Raw genomic sequence first — 20,365 nt, 5'->3', positions numbered from 1 at the left:
GTCCTGTGCTCCCAGCTCCCTGCTCGAGCAGGATTGTCCCAGAGCAGTTTCACAGCATTGCAGCCAGATGTTTCTGGAGTATCGCCAGTGAGGGAAACTCCACACCTGCCCTGGGCAATGTTCCAGTGTATGAACACCCAGCAGTAAAGAAATTCTTCCTCATATCCGAGTGGAACTTCCAATGTATAATGTTCTGCCCCTTGACTCTTGTCCTGTGGCTGGGCTCCACCCAGCAGAGCCCGGTCCATCCTCTGAAGTCTCTCTCCAAACAGGGACAGGCGCTGGTGGGGTCCCCTCTCAGTCGTCTCTTCCCGAGGCTGAACAGGCTCAATTCCCTCAGTCTTTCCTCGTAAAAGAAGCTGAGTTCCATCCCTCGGTTGTTCCATCCCTCTGCTCCCCCTTGGCTTCTTGGCAGCTTCTCTTCAAGTCACCTCTCTCCCCAGGCATGGCCCCTTGTGTTTGTCACACACACAAACACACACAGGAGCCCCGTGTCTGTGTCACACACACACATACAAACAGGAGCCCTGTGTCTGTGTCACACACACAAACAAACAGGAGCCCTGTCTGTGTCACACACACAAACACACACAGCAGCCCTGTGTCTGTGTCACACACACAAACACACACAGGAGCCCTGTGTCTGTGTCACACACACATACAAACAGCAGCCCTGTGTCTGTGTCACACACACACAACAGGAGCCCTGTGTCTGTGTCACACACACACACAAACAGGAGTTCCGTGTCTGTGTCACACACACACACAAACAGCAGCCCCGTGTCTGTGTCACACACAGGAGCCCCGTGTCTGTGTCACACACACAAACAAACAGCAGCCCCGTGTCTGTGTCACACACACAAACACACACAGGAGCCCCGTGTCTGTGTCACACACACAAACAAACAGGAGCCCCGTGTCTGTGTCACACACACAAACAGCAGCCCCGTGTCTGTGTCACACACACAAACACACACAGGAGCCCCGTGTCTGTGTCACACACACACATACACACAGGAGCCCTGTGTCTGTGTCACACACACACACAAACAGGAGCCACCAGTCTCTGTCAGGGGGAAGAGGGGCCAGTGGCACCCTGGGCTTGCTGCCCTGGTCACCCAGCCCCTTTCCCACAGTTAACTTCCTTGGTTTCTGCTTTTCTCCAGGTCGGCCAGCGAGTCCACAATCTCTGCAAAACACAAGCATGGCATTAACTAACATTTGTGGTGTGCTTGTTTGGGTTTTTTTAACAGCTGGGAAGATGGCTTTCCCTCACTGGTGGTGGCTGGGACGTGGAGTCAGCCTCTGCTGGGGCCAGCACAAAGGGCGAGCAGGGACAGGCTGAGCAGACAGCCCAGCCCAAGGACAAGTAGCTGTGTCTGTGGAAACGCCCTTGTGAACAGCTGCAATAAACTGTCCCTCCAGCCCAGCACCACACAGTGGTAGGTGTTGGATTAGGGTTATATTAGGGTAATAAAGCCATCCTGTTTCCTCAATGTGACTTTGTCAACATCTCTAATGATATTTTGGGATTTTCTCTTCTCTTTCTGTGCCAGGGAGGTGCTGGTGGGAAATGGAAGCACACAGATGTGATGCTCAGTGGTTTCTTGGGCACATTTCCCACATCTCTTGTATGGATCTGGTCCTGTAGGATGGAGTGGATGAAACTGAAGGAAGTTTTCTCCCCTTAGACAGATGAACCAAGGGAAGGATATGATCTCTGTAACTTCAAACACCCCAGAAATATTCCTCTGTAATTTCCTGATGTTGCTGTTGTATCTCCTGCTGGAGACCAGTTACTTGTCTGATCAGACACAACCCAGCTTCAGAGACAGTGAAACTTCCCTGCAATTGAGCAATGCCCAAGACTGCAATTTACTGCTAAAGCCCAAGGCAGGAAATGCTCCTGCAGTGTTGTGGCTGCTCCTCCAGCTTATGGGATCTCCAGGACCTGAGTAGGGATTAACTCCCAGACCCCTGCTTCCTGCCCCTGCTTGTCTGACAGAAAAAGCTCCTTTTATGTGACACCAAATAAACAAACAGCCTGGAGATTATTGTCATGGCATGGGTAAATAAATGTCAATGTGTGAGGTCTGGAACTGGGGGACTTGTTGGCATAAAAAAGAAGATCAAAGTAGGATCCCAAAACACAAAGCCAGGCAAATTCTTTGGGAAATGAGGGGCAAACAGCCTGCTGAAGCAGCCGATGAGGGATGCAAAGGCCTGTGCAGCAGGTGTATGGGACACTCACCCTCGGCAGAAGGGCGCTGGGAAGGGTCAAAGGCCTGGCATTGCTCAATGATTTTCCTCAGATCTTCAGGACAGTCTTCCCCAAGGGGGTCCCAGTACTGGTGATTGCAGATTTTCTCCACGATCTCCCCAGGAGTGCAGCCTAGACAAGAGGTGCAGACAGGAGCGTCGGGATGGAGCTCTGCTGCCACAGGAGGGTGCTGGGGAGGGAACCCAGCACACAGCCATGCCCAGGCAGGGAGAAGCCAGCAGGGAGGTGACCCAAACTCCATCTGCAATGAATCCCACTGCATTTGGTGTGACACTGTTGGGCTTCACTAGAGCAAGATGTGTTTATGCTTAACTGCCCATGACCGTCCAATAGAAACAAAAATTATTTGCATGTTTGTGGTTTAGGCAGGTTGCTTTACTACAATACTTTACTATACTGGAGTTTCAGAGGAAGCTGTCAGGCACACCAGGAGCTGGCACCTGGCAGGGATGCCCAGGGAAGGAGCAGGGAAGGAGCAGGGAGCACCCAGTGCCAGGCAGGAACCACACTGTGCCGTGAGGCTTTCATGCAGGGAACCAGATACTTCTGTCTCACCTTCAAATGGGATTTTGGAGGTTGCAATCTCTGCCAGAACGATCCCAAAGCTGGAAGGAGACAAGCAAGAGTCTCAATATTCATTCCACCATGTATTCCTCCCTTCTGGTGGAGAGCACTGCTGGGCTGTGCCAACTGGAAGCATCTGCTGGTGTGTCTGAATAAACCTGGCCTCCTTCCATAGCTCAGCAGCCTCTCTGCCAGACACCTGCCTGCTCACAGGCATCTCCTGGGAGGGACAGACACACCTGTATATTTCACAGGGACTCTTGTAAGGGTAGTTGATGTCTCTCAGGTTCTCTGGAGCGATGTAGGCCAGCATAGAGACTTGTTTCCAGTCCTTCTTGGCTTTCCTCTTGATGGATGATTCTGTTTCACACAGCTCAAATCCTGACAGCTGATTGAGGGAATGAGAGAGAGAAAAGGAGAAGTAGAAACCTGTGGTGCAGCTGGAGACTGCCCCAAGATGGAGAAAACGGAGAGAGATGCCCTGGGCAGCAAAGGCTTGAGTGCAGCCGTGTGTGCTGCCCAGCACAGGTCTCTTCCTGCAAGCAAAACCAGAGGTGAGGGCAGCTTCACCCCAGCTTCAGCTCATCCCAGGCTGGATGCTTTAGGAACACTCACTTTGCTGATGCTAAGACCATGATAGGGAGGTTTAAGTGCCTAAAGTCATAGGGGAGATGCCACTACCCCATTTTATCCTGGACCATCACAATTCCCTTCGGTGCTGGTGGAGGGAGACATCCACAAAACCGTTTAAAACTCCCAAAAGCATCTCCAGGTGTGGTGCTTACCTTCACACAGTAATCCCCAGCCACCAGGAACTTGCTGCTGCAGATGCAGCCGTGGAGTCGGGACTTCTCCCCTGTCTGGTGCAACCTGCAGATGGAAGGGACAAAGGACAGCACATGAGGAGGATGATGATGATGAAGGACTGACCCATCCCCACCTTGGTGCTCTCTCCAGCCATGGAGGGAATGACTGACATGCAATCAGAGAAGCCAGCAGCTCTCTGCCTGTCTTGGTGGATCAACCCTGAGCTGCTGTGGGCACAGTACAAGCCTTGTGGATGAGCAGGACCTGTAAGGAGATCTGCTGCAGGGCACTTCCAAATCTGCCCTGTGGATCTGGGCAAGGGAATTTCCCCCTTCCGGGCCTTTGCAGGCTTAAAGCCAGAGGTGGGGGACAGTGCCTAGGGTAGATGGGAGCTACTGCACCCAAATCCACCACCTACCCCTACAGCAGCCTCCCATGCCAGGGCCCCAAGGTGGTGTCCCTGGGAATCAGTGTCTAACAGGAAACCACGGCTTACTCTGAGATACCAGGGAGCTGCCCTCAGCTTTTGGGTGATCAGGTGAAGTTACTCACTGGTTACACAGGTGCTCACCTGTAAAGGCCTCTGGCAGCCCCCAGGGCCATCCGAATGCGGATATCCCAGGAAAGGTTCTGCTGCTTGTTGAGCACGTCCCGCAGCGTCCCGTGCTTACAGTACTCCATGACGATGGAGAAGCAGGGGCTCCCATCTGCAAGGCAAAACCATCCTGCCTTGTGCCACCTCCTGGGAGGCCATCACAGCAAGGCACGTGCCACCAGCCAGCACTGGGCATGGCAGGGAGGAAAAGGGTGACATTAGTGTGACGCCCCTACCGTTCTCCTCAATGCAGATCCCGTACATGCGAAGGATGTTTGGAGACTCAAACTTCTTCAGGGTCTGAATCTCCTTCTCAAAGATGTCTCTCACCTTGCTGTGGAGATGGACAGCGTGGTGAGATCCCTGGAACAAGGCATGGCACAGACTGTGCCACCCTCCTGGGGCCACACTCGTTCCCAGCCAGGACAACTCACACTGGGTCAGTGGTCAGCGGCCTCTTGAAGGTTTTGATGGCAACAGGGTACTTGAGGTACTCGCCCTCGTAGAGGTCGTAGCTCTCTGTGTCCTGCAGGTGCCTGTGGAAGGTGAGCTGGTCCCTCTTGATCTCAGTGATGTCTTCTCTTTTACCCACATTGACCTTCTTCAAGCCTGCTCCCACCACGTGCCAGAAGGGAACAAGGGACACGTTAGGCAGGGCTTGGGGGGAAAGGACACAGTGCACAGCGTGAGGTGGTGTGACATTGACTTACGTTCCATCTCACGAATGACTTTGTTCAGCTCGCTTTTCATCCAGTCCATCTTGCTCTCCATACACTCCCTGTCGATGTAGATCTCCTCAAGAGCATCTTTGGGCTCCTCAGTACCTAGGGAGAGAAACGAGCAGAGATTAGGCCACTGGATGAACAAGCATGATTGTGTGGTTTGTTCTTTCATGATTTAAATGTCCCTTGGGCTCTTCATGGCCATCAGGCCAGAGCTTGGAGAGAGGGGCAACCACCAGTCACAGGGTAGGAGGGTTTGCTAAATGCACTCACTTGCAATCACCTGGTCCAAGAAAGCTCTGTCATCCCTCAGGTCCTCAGCATCCTGCCTGCGACATGTCTTTGACTGGAAGGCTTCCAGGAAAGCCTGTTTCTGCTCTGCCTGCAGCAGGAGGGAGAGCCCCTGGGCAATGTCCTCCAGGCTTTCGTTCACCCAGACAAACTCCTCGCCAGTGCTTCGCGCTCGCAGGAACTTCTGGATCCAGCTGGTCTGGCTGTATTTCATCACCAGTTTCTGGGCTTCCTCCAGTGCCTGGAGCAGCTTTTTCATCAGTTCCTCTTCGTGGTGGGAGATGTGCTGTCGTGGCTGAGCCCTGAGGATCCTCACGGGCTCCAGCAGGATCTGGATGCGCTCCACGAGGCGCTGGCACTGGTGCTTGCAGCACTTCACCTGCTCGAACTGGGCATGGATGGCCTGGGCCACAGAGAACACCCTCTCCACGATGTCCATGCTTGCAGCAAAGGGCTTGGCCACGGGGGATGGCAGTGGCTGGTGCAGGGAAGCCTCAGGTGTTGCTCAGAGATCAGGCAGAAGCAGTTTTTCCACACCTTCCACCCTAGGGAACAACACCCTGACATGGCACACAGCCTCCCACAGCCCCTCTCATCCCCTGCTTTGCTGCTTTGCTGCTTTGCTTTCCCTGCTTTGCCTCCCACTGCAGCTGCCTGTGCAGACTGGAGCAGGCACACACAGAGACATCGGTAACAGCGACAGTGGCACATCTTTCTCTGCAGTAGCAAGAGATGTTTTGGCTTGATTTACGTACATTAATTTAATGTACAATTAATTAAATTTAATTGTCGCAGACATCTTTTATGGAAAATCCTTTCCTTAGGATTTTTCCTCCTGAGAAGCTGAGAGGCCTCAGGAACAAAATGTAAACAATGGTTATCTGCTGCTGTGGAATGCAACAGGTGCATCTGTGATTGGTCTCATAGAGTTGTTTCTAATTAATGGCCAATCACAGTCAGCTGGCTCAGACTCTGTCAGAGACAGAAGCTTTTGTTATCATTCTTTCCTATTCTATTCTTAGCCAGCCTTCTGACGAAACCTTTTCTTCTATGCTTTTAGTACAGTTTAATCAAATATATATTATAAAATAATAAATCAAGCCTTCTGAAACATGGAGTCAGATCCTCATCTCTTCCCCAATCCAAGAACCTCTGTGAACACCGTCACATTTAATTAATTAATTAATTAATTAATTAAATGTCTGAGCTAAATCCCAGAGAGCTTCCACCCAGAGGAGCAGGGACATCAGTGACCCAGGGAGCATCCCCTGGGCAGCATTCCTGGCTCCAGCCCCGCATCACCCTGGGTTCCTGCCCCCAGAACTCGTATCTTTGGCTGTAAAGATCTATTTTCATTTCTGCCCAATGTCTCTCTCTGTGGTCACCCATCTAATAAAGGTTTGTACATCTTCACAGCCCCAGCATCCCCAGCTTCTCCCCATAGCTCTGTCCTGCCCACTTAAGATTTTAAATCAAGCTCTTTCTGTATGCTCAGCATCCCCTCAAGGAAGGTGCCTGCTCCCCAGCAGAAAACTGCTCCCCAGTTCTCTGTCCTTGCTACCTGTCCTGCGAGGACAGAAAACCACCCCTGTTGAAGGGAAATTAGCAGCAGCCCCTCTGACCCAGCCAACGCTAGGAGAGGGGTGCCAGGCTCTCCTGGCTGGAAAGGAGATGGAAACGCACCCAGAATCCAGCGGCAGCCGCTCTCCCTCCTCTTCAGGCTCTCTCCAGCAGGCCCCAAGGCAGGATCTCCTCTGCTCACCAGGAGAAGGGAAGTCGCTGACCTGCCCGTGCCTCCTGAGCTTGCTGCCTGCGCAGGCTGGAGGGGCACGGCGGGCCGAGCGCGGCTTTAAGGGGTGACAGAGCGGAAGGGACGTTGTGCAAGGCACCTTCCCACGCCAGCACAGCTCCCGCTTCCCAGAAAGCTGCCGGGGTATTCCCGAGGGCTGAAGGCCCCTGTGATGGGTTTTGCCTGGTGGAAGAAGGAATTGCCCACAGGAAGTGCAGTGGGAAAAAGGGGATGGGGAAGTTGTGCCTGCCTGTGTTGATGCTTCTGCTATTTTGAGCATCACAACCTGTTCTGCTGAGCTGGCAGCTGTGGGAAGGTTTGCCCAGGGCACTGGAACACCCACAGCAAGGGCTCTGTGCCCTGTTGAACCTCCTACATGTGCAGTGACACCCTCCAGACCCTGCTCCTCTCCCCAAGCCCCAGGAGCACCAAAGGAGCTGGGCTGTGGGCACCAGGGCTTGACCTCTGCTGGGACTGCAGGAAGTTTTGCAGATGGCTTCGTCAGAGGGCCGGGCTAATTTTGGGAAGCTCTGGGGTTCACGTGACGCTATTGCCCAACTTCAGAGAAGTGAGTGGCAGCTTCTGCTTACCCAGAGCCCCAACGTCACACAGCTCTGCTGAGAATATCCCCTGCAAATCTCCTACCTCACTGAGGGGAGCCAGGAATGGTGGCTCCAAGGGCCATCAGCACCTGGAAAGGGACACACGAAGGGTGGGAGAACAAAATTGTGAGCAGCCCTGGGGGATACATTTCCCGGACCCTTTTTAGAAAGTTTTATTTTTCAAAATATACAGTTTATTTACAATTGTAGTGTCTACAGTTTTACATATAAATTTATTTCAAACCTTTAAATATCTGCAGTAAACATTAGGGAAAAAATAATAAAAAATAAAATCACAGGATCAGCAAAAAAGGCATCTCATAGTAATTCTTTTCATCAGAGTTTGAGTTTCAAGTAGCCAATGTCTATGAAAACCATGAACTTGATAAATCTGGCAGAGAGATATGGGTTAGAAAAAGGCACAATCCAGAGCTGTGGGACCTGCCCCAAAAGGGCTGCAGGCCAAGAAAACCCTGTGCTGAGATGGGCTGGGAGAAGGACCTAGGACAGGGAATCCCCTCGGCATGAGTTAGGCAATAGAGGCAACTGCAGCGTGTTGGGTGCCCTGGGGAGAGGGCAGCCCGGGAGAGACAGGGCTCTGGCAAGGTGCCAGGGCAGGGGAGGGAGCGTGGCATCAGGCACTTCATCTTCCAGGCAGCAGATCTGCCCGTGCATCCATAGCCTGGAGCGGGAGGGCAGCGAGGTAGGGCAGGAGTGCACCAGGGAACCCCACAGCCTCTTCCTCCCCTTTCCTCACCATCCTCAGCCCCCCATCCCCCTGCCAGTGCCACAGCTGGACCACAGCACTCCTCAGGGATGCTCCACTTGGAGTCACTGCTGTGGCACAGCCCCCAGGCAGGGGGCAGGGCAGGGATGCCAGCCCCAGTGCTGGGGCACAGAGCCAGCAGCTGAGCTCTGGGCTGGGGCTGTCAGTCCTCCTTCTTGAAGGTCTCCTCAGGGATGAGTGTCCGGAAAGGATAATCCCAGAAGCGTGTGCTGATGCCAAAACCTGTGGGCAGGCAGGAGAGAGTTCAGCCCATGGCACCACCATCGAGGTGTTGCAAGGGCTCTGTGTTAACTGGTGAGGGAGGAGTGGCCACGTTTTGGGGAGGGAGGAAGGCAAAGTGAAGACGAGGAGGAAGAGCAGAGGGAGCAGGAGCTGGCTGGGCCGTGCCAACAAGCCCCATGGATGATAGCTTATCTGGATGGGGCGTTTTCTCCTAGGAAACCGGGCAAAGGGCAGGTTGAGCAAGCACTGGGCTAGCGAAAGTGTGGGGCGGATCTGGAGAAGCCCAGGGCCTCACCCTCCACCTGTCAACACCTCCCAGCAGGAAGAGATGCTGCCCTGGGCAGGGATAGGCACCCACATCCAGCACCATGGGGATTTGGCATTCCAGGCAGCACTGATGCCCACCAGTGGGACAGGTGCTGCCTTCACCCCTGCTCTGGCTCCTCATCCTCACCCTGAGAGCCAGGAAATATTCTCCACGGGCTACAGCACCTCACATGCTGCTTCCCCAGCAGCACAGTGCTTGGCTTTCCTCATCCCAAATCCCAAATATTTTGGAGCAATCAGCTTCACCCACGCAGCTAGGCTGGATCTTGGACATCCCCTTCCCCTGCCAGCACGCACGGGGAGCGCAGCACTACCTGATTTTTGGTGTTCAAAGTGGTGCTTGACGTGGTAGGCCTTGAGGCCGTACAGGTAGGTGCCCTTTCTGGGGGAGCCATAGTGGAGGTAATAGTGCATCATGTCGTAGATGACGTAGCCGCAGAGGCCCCCGACGAAGACGCAGAGCCCCAGCACCTCGGGCAGCAGCAGCCGCAGCACGCCGTAGAAGAAGCCGATCACCAGCGAGGCCGGCACGGGAGGGAACACCAGGCGGGAGCTGTCGAAGGGAGACTGGAAGCAGAGAGGGATGGTGGGACAGGCAGCTCCCACTCAGCCTTCCTCCCTCTGCACATCCCTGACAAGCATCAGGGAAACCCATCTGGGAAAAGCCAACAGCAAAATCCCTCCCCAGGTTGTACCTGGTGGTGGGAGCAGGCCCCCACGCGTGCCCAGGTGCCCAGGCAGGGGGTGGCTTTATCTGGTAGGTGCCCAAGCTCCACATTTCCTCCAGCAAAGCTAGAGAGAGCCTATGGCTCTTTTGGTTTTCCCCCTTGCCCACCCACACATCTTGAAAAATTAACTCCAGCTCCTCCAGAGCTGTTTTACAGCCCTTGCTGGTATTGGGCAAGTGCGTCGCTTGGGATGCCACCAGCCACACTGAGCAGGCAGCAACAGGCTCTGTGTGGGCAAAGGGCACACAGTGACAGCTGCAGCGGGGCAAAGGACACCATTCCCACGGGCCAGGCGGTGCCAGCGGGGGCGGGAGCTGCGACTCACCTTGTGGTGCTGCCCATGCAGCAGGAAATGCAGCGTGATCAGATAGTAATTGCTAGCAGGTGGCTTCATGTGGAACACAAAGCGGTGGATGAGGTACTCTAGCAGGGACCACAGGACCATTCCCAGGAGGAAGATGAAGGGGAAGTAGTATTTGTGGACAGGGATGGAGTACTCTACACAACAAGACATGCAGTGGTCAGCAGGGCAGGTGCAGGTGCTTTTATCCATCACCATCCTGGCATCAGGGTGATGCTCAGCTCTCCTTCCCTCCCGCCACTCATCCACCTCCTGCCCTGAGCTCCTCTAGGGAGCTAACTGCCCAAGCTCTGCTCTAAACCACATTTTCCTTTGATTCCGACTAATTTACAGAAACAGCCAGCTTCTTGCTGCCTCAGGAAGCCTGAGGGGAGCTCCCTGCATTCCAGATTCCAACGTGGGCTTGGATGTGCACTCTAGGGACTGTGTCACCACTACACAGCTGCTTCACCCACCAGAACAAGGCAGGAGGGACCTAAGTTGCACAGGCAGCACTCATGACAGTAAAACAGTGCTGTTGGTGTTTATTTTTTGGGGGGAAAAACAAAAGACTTGTTGGGCACTTTCCCCCGCAGAACATTTTTCAGCCACCTCCTTCTTTCAGGGCTGGCTGCCAGCCCTGTGTCCTTCCTAGCAAAATTTGTATTGCCCCAAAACCCACTTATTTTTAGGGAAAAAAATCCCCACAAAACTTGGCAGCAAGGTGCTGGATGCCACAAGGAGCAGGGAGTGCCTGTGCAGCCGGCGCTCCCCACCCCACAGCCGGGCACAGCTGGCACTGGGTGGCACCTTGCAAAAAAAAATAGGGAGCCCAGCAAAAAAAGAAAAAAAAATGGACAACAAAGAAGACAGCTTGCCCCGGGCACGGTTGTTGTTCCCGGGGGAGCAGGAGCAGACAGTGGGAGATTCAGGGGCAGGCGCTCGGCGCGAACAAGCCGCGCTCTGTGCGGAGCCGGCGGCGCTCAGAGCCGGGTTTGTTCCCCGGCATTCAGCCCGGCCGGGTGGGCGGCAGCGGCATCGGAGCCGCCCCGGCACCCGCAGCGCTGTGGGCACCGAGGGAACGAGGCAGGAGGGAGCAGGCTGCAGCCCGGGGGGCTCTGTGCCTCTGCTGAGCCCTGGGGGATCAAATCTCCTGGGCAGAGAAGGGGATGGGGGTGGGCAAGCACAGGGGGCTTCTGGCGGCCACAAGGGAGAGGTGCTGGTGGCCACAAGGGAAAGGTGCTGAGCTGCTGCTCTTGCGTGTGGCTTTGGTGAGCACGTACAGAATGAGGCGTGAGGAAGGGATGCAGGTGTCCAACCAACCCATTCCTGCCCCGTGGCCCAGTGTGGGGTCAGCAATGGAAGCCCAAAGGCTTTGCTGCTGCTGCTGCTCGTACCTGTGGTGAAGGAGGAGAAGAGCCTGGTGTTGCCCTGAGCAAGGGAGGTGTAGCTGACCCAGCTGAGATAGAGCACCACGGGCGTCCACACCATGAACACCACGTACCTATGGGGCAGGAGGAGCTGTCAGAGGGCGTCCTGCTGGCTGGTGAGCCATCCCCCTCCCAGGGCAGGCACCAGCCAGGGCACAGTGCAGAGCTCACCATGCTGTCTTGGAGAGGAACTCGAGGAAATCCGAGTGGAAGAGGCGGATGGGCCGATCCACGGGCTGGTGCACCCACTCGTCGTACTTCTCCCCCAGGTAGCCCACCTGCCACAGCAGGGGCTTCTGCCAGTCCACCAGGTCCTGGGGGAGCACACAGGGGCTGTAGTGCTGGGGAACCCACAAACCATCCCAGTACCAGGCACAAAGCTGAGCTGCTGCTGCTGCTGCTGGAGGATTCTGGGCTGCAAACCCCTCCCATGCCCCAAGAGCAGCTGTCTCTGGTTCCAAGGTGCCCTGAGCTCCCCAAAAGCACCAGCACAGGGCAGACAAGGGACCAAACACACCAAACACACATCAGCCCAGGGCTTAGCTCACCCCCGTGCCACCAGGTACCTGCCAGAAGATCAAGGTGAAGGTGGCTGTACCCAGACCTGGCTCAGCATCAGGCCCTGATAACTGAGGCTCTTTGCTGCCAAGATTAGATAGTGAGCAGTGATATGGCCCAGCAGAACACCTGTGGTGCCACATGGATCCCATCCCCATGGCACTACCCCAGTCAAGGACGTTTCTCCTTGTGCAAAGGACACATGGGGCAGCCACAGCTGTTTGGGCACCCCAGTAAGAGCAAACTGGGAAGGGATGGGGAGCAGGGACACAGGATGGGAACACAGACTCCAGCAGTGCTGCTGAGCACAGCTGAACTCAGGTGCAGGAGTAAGAGGGGACCTGTGTGGGTACACATGTTGACATGGCATGAAAACAGGGAGGCACAACTGGCATCACCACCTCTGCCACTGCTCAGCATCCCTGGGCACATCTTCTGCTGGCCTGGCCAGATAAGGTGGATTCTCGGTCCCATCCCTGTGCCAGGACTGAAACCACACTTGCCTGGCCAAGCCCTGGGCCTGGCAGCTCTCCTTGGGCTGCTTGTGCCACACAGCTCTGGCACAGCCATGTGGCACCTGGGGCTGTGCTGCCAGTGGTGGGGATGGCTCCGTTCAGGGCATCCCAGGGCAAGGATCCACAGTGGCTGTGGGCACTTTGGGGGCTCTGCTGCAGGCAGGGATGAACACAGTCACACAGGAGGGGAAACAACCCCAGCTGGTGTATGGGATGGGAGCAGAGCCATTCTCCACTGGGGGGAAAGCTAAAGCAAAAAGGTCACTTGGAAATGGACATTCTCTTTTAAAGGTGCTCAGTGATAAAATATTAATTTGGGGGGTGAAAGATGTTCTCCTGCTCTAAAAAAACTCCAACTTTCTACAAGATAAAAGCATGCTCACCAACCAGCTGGGACCATGCAAGATGTGGTGACCAGATGGAGCTGTGGAGGGCAGGGGCAGCCAAAGGCACCTTGGGGACAAGTCCCCACTGATGTGGCATGCTTGGGAAGCAGCTGGCAGGGCAGGAAGCACCCTGCACACACAGGGATCACCCTGCCCAGCCTGGGGAATCCCTTCCTGCTCATTACGAGTGCTCAGGCAAGGGGAAAAAAAATAAAAATAAATAAAGTAATAAAATAAATAAAGCACGAAAGAAATAAAAGCAAGCAAGGTGTGGCTTGGCAACACTTCCCTGTGGAAGGGCAGAGCTGCTGTCAGAGAAAGGCATCTGTCCCATGCTGCTGCAATGGGAGCCTCCCAGCAGGGCCACGCCTGAGCAATAAAGCATGAGCAATGCCATCCACAGCAGGAGAAAGGGCACGAGTGGCTGGGTCAGCTTGGCTCCCTCACGCCATCCCTCCTGCCCAACAGCCCAGCAGAAACCCAGCCCTCCCACAGGGAAGGGGAGATCTGGCAAAGTACTCTGGCAAAGAGGGTAGGAGAGACTCCAGAGCTCTTACCCTCTCCACAGGCACTGTTCTGTAGCAGAGATCTGTGTGCTCTGGAGTCTGGGCTGCTGCAGACACTTCCTTCTCATCCACTGTCTCAGAGAAGCTCTGGAAAGAGAGGGAAAACTCTGTGGTGAAGCACCAGTGGTGGATTCAGCTGGGATGGTGATGGCTGTAGCCCTCAGGGGTATGGCCAGAGCGAGCTCCTGCCTGCTAAACAAATATGGGGAAAAATCTGGTGAATTTAAGTCAGTGAGTTCCTGCAGAGCAGGTTTCCTGAGGGAAGCAGCTGCTAGTGAGCTGCCCTGCCCTTCAGACATTGTGGGCTCGGGGCTCTTTGGAAACCTCCTCTCAAGCCCAGTGTTTGGAATGCCCTGCCCATGGACAGGACAGCACGGCAGAGTGGCAATGCAGAAACTCTGGGCCCTGGGACAGCACCTTCCCCTGCAAATAGGCAGTGCCATGGCAGAGGCCACCTTGGCACTGCCAGTAAAGCCTGCGGCATTGCTGGGTTACTGCTCCCTCCTCCCACCCCAATGATCTCCAACAAAAGCCCAGCCTGACTTTTTGGTCCCTCAGAAAGCTGGGCTGGCAGGCCTGGGGAGCATGGTACAGCTGGTGCCACCACCCTTCTGTGGGCACAAAGAAAAACACACAGAAAGAGTGACCTTGTCCAGGGAAAAAGGCAAAGTGTCCTTCACAGGGTGACACTGGACTGGCTGCCCTTGCCATGGCATATGAGGTGGGGTTTGGGCTGGCTGCCTTTGCCATGGGCTGTGGATATGAGGGGGGTTTGGGCTGGCTGCCCTTGCCATGGGATGTGAGGGGGGTTTGGGCTGGCTGCCCTTGCCATGGACTGTGGGATATGAGGTGGGATGTGGCTCAGGAGGGCACACTGAGGCACAGGGGGTGCGGTGGTGGCAGGATGGAGACCCAGCTGCAGTCCCGCTGGCAGGGCGGGCAGAGGAACAGGAGGAACCTGCCTCGGCTGATGCTGGGAAGCAAACACGGTGCCAGCTGCCAGCACAGCCTCCCTGCTGCAGCCGTGCCAGCCCCGGCGTCGGCCGTGGGGGCTCGCTGAGCCTGGGCCGTGCCCGTGCACACCCCATACCAGCCGTGCCCCCCGGCAGCAGCGCCAGCTGCCCTGCAGGACGTGCCGAGCATGCCTTTGTCCCGCTCTGCCGGCCCGGGTTACCCATTAACCCGGGCAGGGCACGGCGGGGCCGCAGCTCAGCCCTGCCCGATGCGGCTTCAGCCGTGCCGCTTCCAGACTGGGAGGATTTTCCCCCAGCTCCTCAGTGGATGCTCTCCCCACAGCTCTGACAGGGATGCACTGCCTCCCTATAGAGGGGAATACAGCCCTGGCAGCTGCAGGAGGGCCTGGGATGCAGGAAAACCGGTGTCACCTTGCCAAGATGTCAGGACTTAACTGGGGACACCGAGGCAGGGCTCAGGCACTGTTTACCCACGGCAGGCACTCCTTGCAAGAGGTGCTCCCACCCCATTTTTCGAGCTAGCCAGATTTCAACCCTCATTCTGCTGGTACAGGAACTGCATTACCCAGCTCTGAGGCAACCCCTTGCCTGGGGCAGCAGGCATGGGAGGACAGGGGATATTTCCAGCCAGTATTTCCAGGCTGGAATCCCACTGGCATCAATTTTACTGCAGGCAGAGCACCGATGTGAGCTGATGCCATGTACCACCACACCTCTCTGTGAGGATTCCCACTGCTATTTTCCATGCTGCAGACTCTGTCCTTCAGCCAGACATTCCAAAACCCTAGGTCAGATGGGATGTCTTAAAATCCAGCAAAGCATGGTGGATTTATGGTTTTGCCTCTGCCCTGCAGGTGCTTTGGAAGAAAATTTGGCTTTAAGAGAGTGAAATGTCTTATCCGTGCCCCGAGAAACGGGCTGGGGCTCTCCACCTTCAGCTTGCACCACAGCCCAGGCGGCAGCAGGAAGGATGCTTAGGAAAGCTGGGCTGACGCAATGCCCGGCACCTCTCCTCCCTTTTCCGAAATGTTCACACACCTCCAGTTCCCCTGCCCATGGATGCCTGAGCACAGTGTCATGCCTGGAGGCTTCCTGGTCCTCCCAGGTCAGGGAGATGGACTGGGGGCTCACATCCCACCTCACCACCAGCATCTGGGCTGGTTACCATCAGTGACATGACTGCCACATGTGGGCTATGGCAGCTCCCTGTCAGCACCTGAATCATCTCCTACCCCTCCTCTTCCTCAGCTGGGGAGCAGGAGGAAGGCTCTCCTCTTGCTCACCCTGGAGCTGGCACTGAAAGGACTGGAGCTGTGTCGAAACCAGGACACAAACGACGCTGGCATGTCCCAGCTGGCTCCCCAAAGGGTGGCCTGTTCCTGCCTGCCCCAGGCACGCAGGGGCCCTGCTGAGATCCAGCCCCATGGACCTGAACCCCTGCTGGGGCTTCTGCCCGTTCTGCTCTAAACAGGTGGGCTGGGAGGAGGCCCAAGGGCTGTGCTGAGCTGGGCTCTGCTGTCACCTGTGGGTGGTGAGGATGCACCTGAGCTGTCCCCAGGCAAACAGGTCCTGCCAGGGAAGATGAACAAGGGGCCTGATGTAAGGAAGGGAAAGTTAACGCCCACAAGGCGCTGTAGCTGTGAGTGAGCAGCAGTCCTGGTGAGTGCTGCTGGTACACACAGGGCCAAACACCCAGGGCATGGCACGATCCAGTGACTGGGTGACCCAGCATCCACCTGAGAGCATCTGGCTGCCCTGCGTGGGTCACACAGGGCGCTCTGCACTGGTCCTGCACCAGCTGGAGAGCACGGGCTGTGCCAGCCCAGCGCTGCCCTGCATCAGGGCTTGGGGGCATTAAAAGAACAAATCCAGCTGTGATGTGAGCTACAGACAGAAGGGGTGGCCCAGCACAGGGTTCAGTGTTCTTGGGACACAGCCAGAGAAGCTGGAAAGCCCCCCCTGGCCCAGACAGGGCAATGCTGCCTGCAGACAGCTGCTCTGCCAAAAGCCTGGACCCAGGGGGATTTTCCACCCATTTTCCCAGTGAGTCAAACCCCAGAGGAGTCCTACCATACCTTGCATTGCTCCACAGCCTCCAGCACCTTCACTGAGCTCCTCAGAGGATGTTTGCTGGTGTCCACATGGGACAAGCTGTGTTGGCAGTGCAGGTACAGGCATGTAGCATGAGGACACCCCAGGAGGTGCAGAGGGCACCGAGGAAGGTGGGAGCACCATCCCACAGCACCACCCCAGCAGCACTGTGCTCTGTGCTCTCTGGCTGTCTCTTGGCCCATTAAACACTGGGTGCAGCAGGACTATTAAAAGGAGGTGAATTGAACTGCTAATCATAGCAGCAATATAAAAAGTGACTTCTCGTTACATCAGCCCCAAAGAGGTGCCCCAGGTGTCCCGCCCACGTCCAAGCATGCTCAGGCTGGGATGCAAAGCCAGGGTAGGTGCAAAGCCAGGTGCAGCAATACAGGCAAGAGGAAGAGAAGGACAGTAAACCTGAGAAGGATGGAAGATTTACTGTGAGTCACAGCCACGTCACGCACCCCAAAGAGGCTGTGATGAAAGTCCCTCATTGCTCAAACTGGAAGGGTAATTAGATGATCCAGCTCCCTTCTAGCGAGGCTGTTAAAATCCACTGTCTGCTTTAGGTAATTGTTGGTACTCACTTTGATCTCCCCTATATGTCCTGCTTGCATAGATAAAATATTTAGGGATTAATTTGTCCTTAGCCAAAAGGATTTGGGTGATGCAGAAAAGTGACCTGCGGCCAAAGGAGAGAGACACAGGAAGGGGCACGGAGAGGCCAGTGGAATGAAGGCTGGATCTTGTCCTCTTTATCTGTCCTGCATTAACACATTTTCCCCCCTTTGCAAAATCCTGGAAATTCCTGTGGGAAGCAGGGGAGGATGCTGGATGCCTGTGGGACCGGAGAATTCTGAATCCCTCAGCATGGGGATGATGCAGCCCCGGGACATCCGACGGGCAAGGAGAGGCACTGGCAAAGCTGTGGAATCAAACTGGGGTAATGTAACACTTCCTCCAAAGAGCTCTTTGGGCTGCACCTGCCCCAAAACACCCAAAGCATGAACCCAAGCACCACCAAGGACACCACCTCTCCCCAGAGAGGATTTTTGGGGGGTGGGGAGTAGGGCAGGGCAGCTGACACCTCAGTGCACGCTGGATGCAGCCTCACCATGCAGCAGGCAGCTCTAATCCCTGCCCTGCGTGCTCCAGGCTGGGATGGTTTATCTGGCACCAGGCAGTGTCAGATCTCCCTGCAGCCCGCGTTATCACGCCATGTATTTGCATTGGGATGGTGGCGGCTCCCCTCGGCACGGGAACCCGTTTGTCCGGTACCTTCCTACCCCAGCCCGCTGGGCTCGTCACGCCTGCGAGGAGGCGGCGGCTCGGCGAGTGTCCCAACAGAGGAGGTGCCACGGCCGGGACCGCGCGGGGAGCAGGCAGGCATTGCGCCGGGGCTGAAACAAAGCCCCGTCTGTGGCGCTGGGGCCGCGGCTGGCCCTGGGCAGGACAGCAGCGAGAGCAAACAAGCAGCCAGAGGGACCGGCCGGTCACCGACCCCGCTGGGATGCCGAGAGAGGAACTGCTGGGCCGGAGAAGGGGGCTGGGCTGGCTCTGCTGCTCAGCATCCTGCCCGCGGCCGGTGCTGAGGGCTGGAAACTGCGCAGGAGTGCCCAGGGCCACCCGGAGGCTGCGGAACTTCCCTTCCACCTGGGCAGCACGGCACTGGCACGGCGGGGACAGAGCTGTGTCCCATGCCCCTCGCCAGGCAGTGAGGGATATGGCCGGGCTCCTCTCTCAGCAGTGGCTGCTCACCACTGGCAAACCCCTGTGCCCAGCACCGTGGTCCCTGTTGAGTGCTGACAGGGCCAGGAAGGGTGTCCTGTCCCAGCGCCCACTCTGTGCCATACAGTCCCGCTAAAACTGACACTGAGCTCCATCTCCTGCACCCCTCCAAAGACCCCGACACCTCCATGCCACATTGGCACCCCAGATACACCCATCAGCCCTGCTTCCTAGCATGGCAGGGAGGGAGGTGGCTGTGCAGAGGGACCCTGCAGGTACTCAGCTCTGTGCACTTGGCACCCTCAGGGCCCCCTGCACCTCAGAGCCAGAGAACTCCTGGGAGCCAGGAGGCACATGGGACCTTGGCACCCTGCCCACCTCAGGCACCACCCATGCAGACCCCAGAAGCCTCAAACATCCTCTGTCTCCTTCACCCCTCATTGCCCTGTAGATCCCAGACCCTAAAGAGCCTGATCCTATGGATCCTGTCCTGCTCACACCAAGTCCCATACAGCTCAGACTGAGATCTGGGTGCACTAAACACCTTATATGCTGCATGCACCCCAGAAACTTTCTATCTTGTACACCCCAAAGCCCATCCAGCCTCTGTATGTCCTGAACAGCTTGGGTGCTGAGAAGCCTGGACCTGGAGTGCCCTACAGACCCTGTATGACTCAGATCCTGCACAGTTTGCCCTACAGCCCCTGCACATCTTAGACTCCATGCACTCTGGACTTGAGATGCTCTATTACCCCAGCAGTGCCCAGATCCCAGAGAGCCAGACGTGGAGCACCTATCAAAACTCGATGCAGGACCTAGGGCACTCATAATCTCTGTACATCCCAGTCCCACGACTATAGAAACGCTGTGTATGCCACACCTAGGGTGCCTTAGAGAGATCCTGCACATCCTGGATCGGGATTTGGGATCGGGACATTCGCTGTACAGACCCTGCACATCCTGGATCGGGATTTGGGATCGGGACATTCGCTGTACAGACCCTGCACATTCTGGATCGGGATTTGGGATCGGGACACTCACTGTACAGACCCTGTACATCCTGGAGCAGCACCTGGGACACACTACAGCCTCTCCATTTGCCAGTTTCGGGACGTGGGGCACCCCACAGCCCTTGTTCACCTGTACCCAGCACCAGAGGCACCTCGCATAGGCCGTATGTACCCCCGGCTCCCCTGTAGCCGTGTCCCCCGGTCCCGGCTCGGCCCCGCGACGGTACCTGCTCGTCGCCGGGCTCTATGTCCCCCACGTAGTACTGCTCCAGCCAGCGGCGGGCGTTCTCCGAGTGCCGGTGCGGCGGCCCGTCCAGCGCGGCGCTCACGTCGGTGCCGGCGCGGCGGCGCAGCAGCTGCTCCCCGCCCGGGTGCAGCCGCACGAAGCCGCTCAGGTCGTACAGGCGGCGGCGGCAGGAGACCAGGCAGGCGCCCTGCGCGCAGCGCGCCCGCACCTCGGCGGCGCTGAAGGAGCGCGGCCCCGCCGTGGCCATGGCCCCGCCGCCGCTCCCCGTCCCGCTCCGCTCCCGTCCGAGTCCCCGTCCCGTCCCGTCCCGTCCCGCCGCCGCGCTCTGCCCGCACCTGCTCATCTGCATACATGCATATGCAGCCGGGCCACGCCCCGCGCCGCGCCCCGCCGCACCCCATTGGGCAGCCAGCGACGGGTGGGGCACGGTTGGGGTGCGGAGGCTCCGCCCCAGCGCAGGTACCCTGGAAAGTGGGAATGGGGCATCCCTGGAGAGGCAGAGCGGGGCACAGGGGGCACAGGGCACCCTCAGGGGGACGGGGAAATGGGGCGGCCCCAGGGGAGGGGAGAGTGCCCCCCCTTGGGCCCAGGGGTACGGCCAGGGTGGGGAACGGGGGGTCGGGGCAACCTTGGGTGGGTTATGGGGTACCCCGGGGTGGAACTGGAGTATGGGCATCCCTGGGGCAGGGATGAGGCTGTGAGGGCATGCTGGGGGTATAGGGCACCCCGGGGGAATCACCCATCCCGAGTTACCAATACACCTCCAAGGTCCTCGGTGGCCAAGGCAGAGGACACCCCAGTCCGA

At 56.8% G+C, this 20,365-nt stretch overlaps 2 protein-coding genes across 2 annotated transcripts; both read right to left on the bottom strand.

The window, feature by feature from the left end:
• Positions 1-1,136: 1,136 nt before the first annotated feature.
• Positions 1,137-5,699, bottom strand: MLKL (mixed lineage kinase domain like pseudokinase). The gene is made up of 10 exons (XM_058034313.1): positions 5,243-5,699; positions 4,958-5,071; positions 4,682-4,856; positions 4,484-4,581; positions 4,224-4,359; positions 3,631-3,715; positions 3,085-3,233; positions 2,837-2,886; positions 2,252-2,392; positions 1,137-1,189 (listed from the first exon to the last, which is right to left on the bottom strand). The coding sequence occupies exons 1-10, from the start codon at positions 5,697-5,699 to the stop codon at positions 1,137-1,139; spliced, it is 1,458 nt and encodes a 485-aa protein (XP_057890296.1).
• Positions 5,700-7,873: 2,174 nt separating this feature from the next.
• Positions 7,874-19,807, bottom strand: FA2H (fatty acid 2-hydroxylase). The gene is made up of 7 exons (XM_058034207.1): positions 19,541-19,807; positions 13,502-13,597; positions 11,657-11,799; positions 11,453-11,559; positions 10,041-10,213; positions 9,302-9,554; positions 7,874-8,660 (listed from the first exon to the last, which is right to left on the bottom strand). The coding sequence occupies exons 1-7, from the start codon at positions 19,805-19,807 to the stop codon at positions 8,581-8,583; spliced, it is 1,119 nt and encodes a 372-aa protein (XP_057890190.1). The 3' UTR covers positions 7,874-8,580.
• Between the last annotated feature and the right edge of the window lie 558 nt (positions 19,808-20,365).

This window comes from Melospiza georgiana, chromosome 14 (genome assembly GCF_028018845.1).
Source record: "Melospiza georgiana isolate bMelGeo1 chromosome 14, bMelGeo1.pri, whole genome shotgun sequence".
NCBI classification, from domain to species: Eukaryota; Metazoa; Chordata; class Aves; order Passeriformes; family Passerellidae; genus Melospiza; species Melospiza georgiana.
This window is presented reverse-complemented; position numbering and strand designations above follow the sequence as displayed.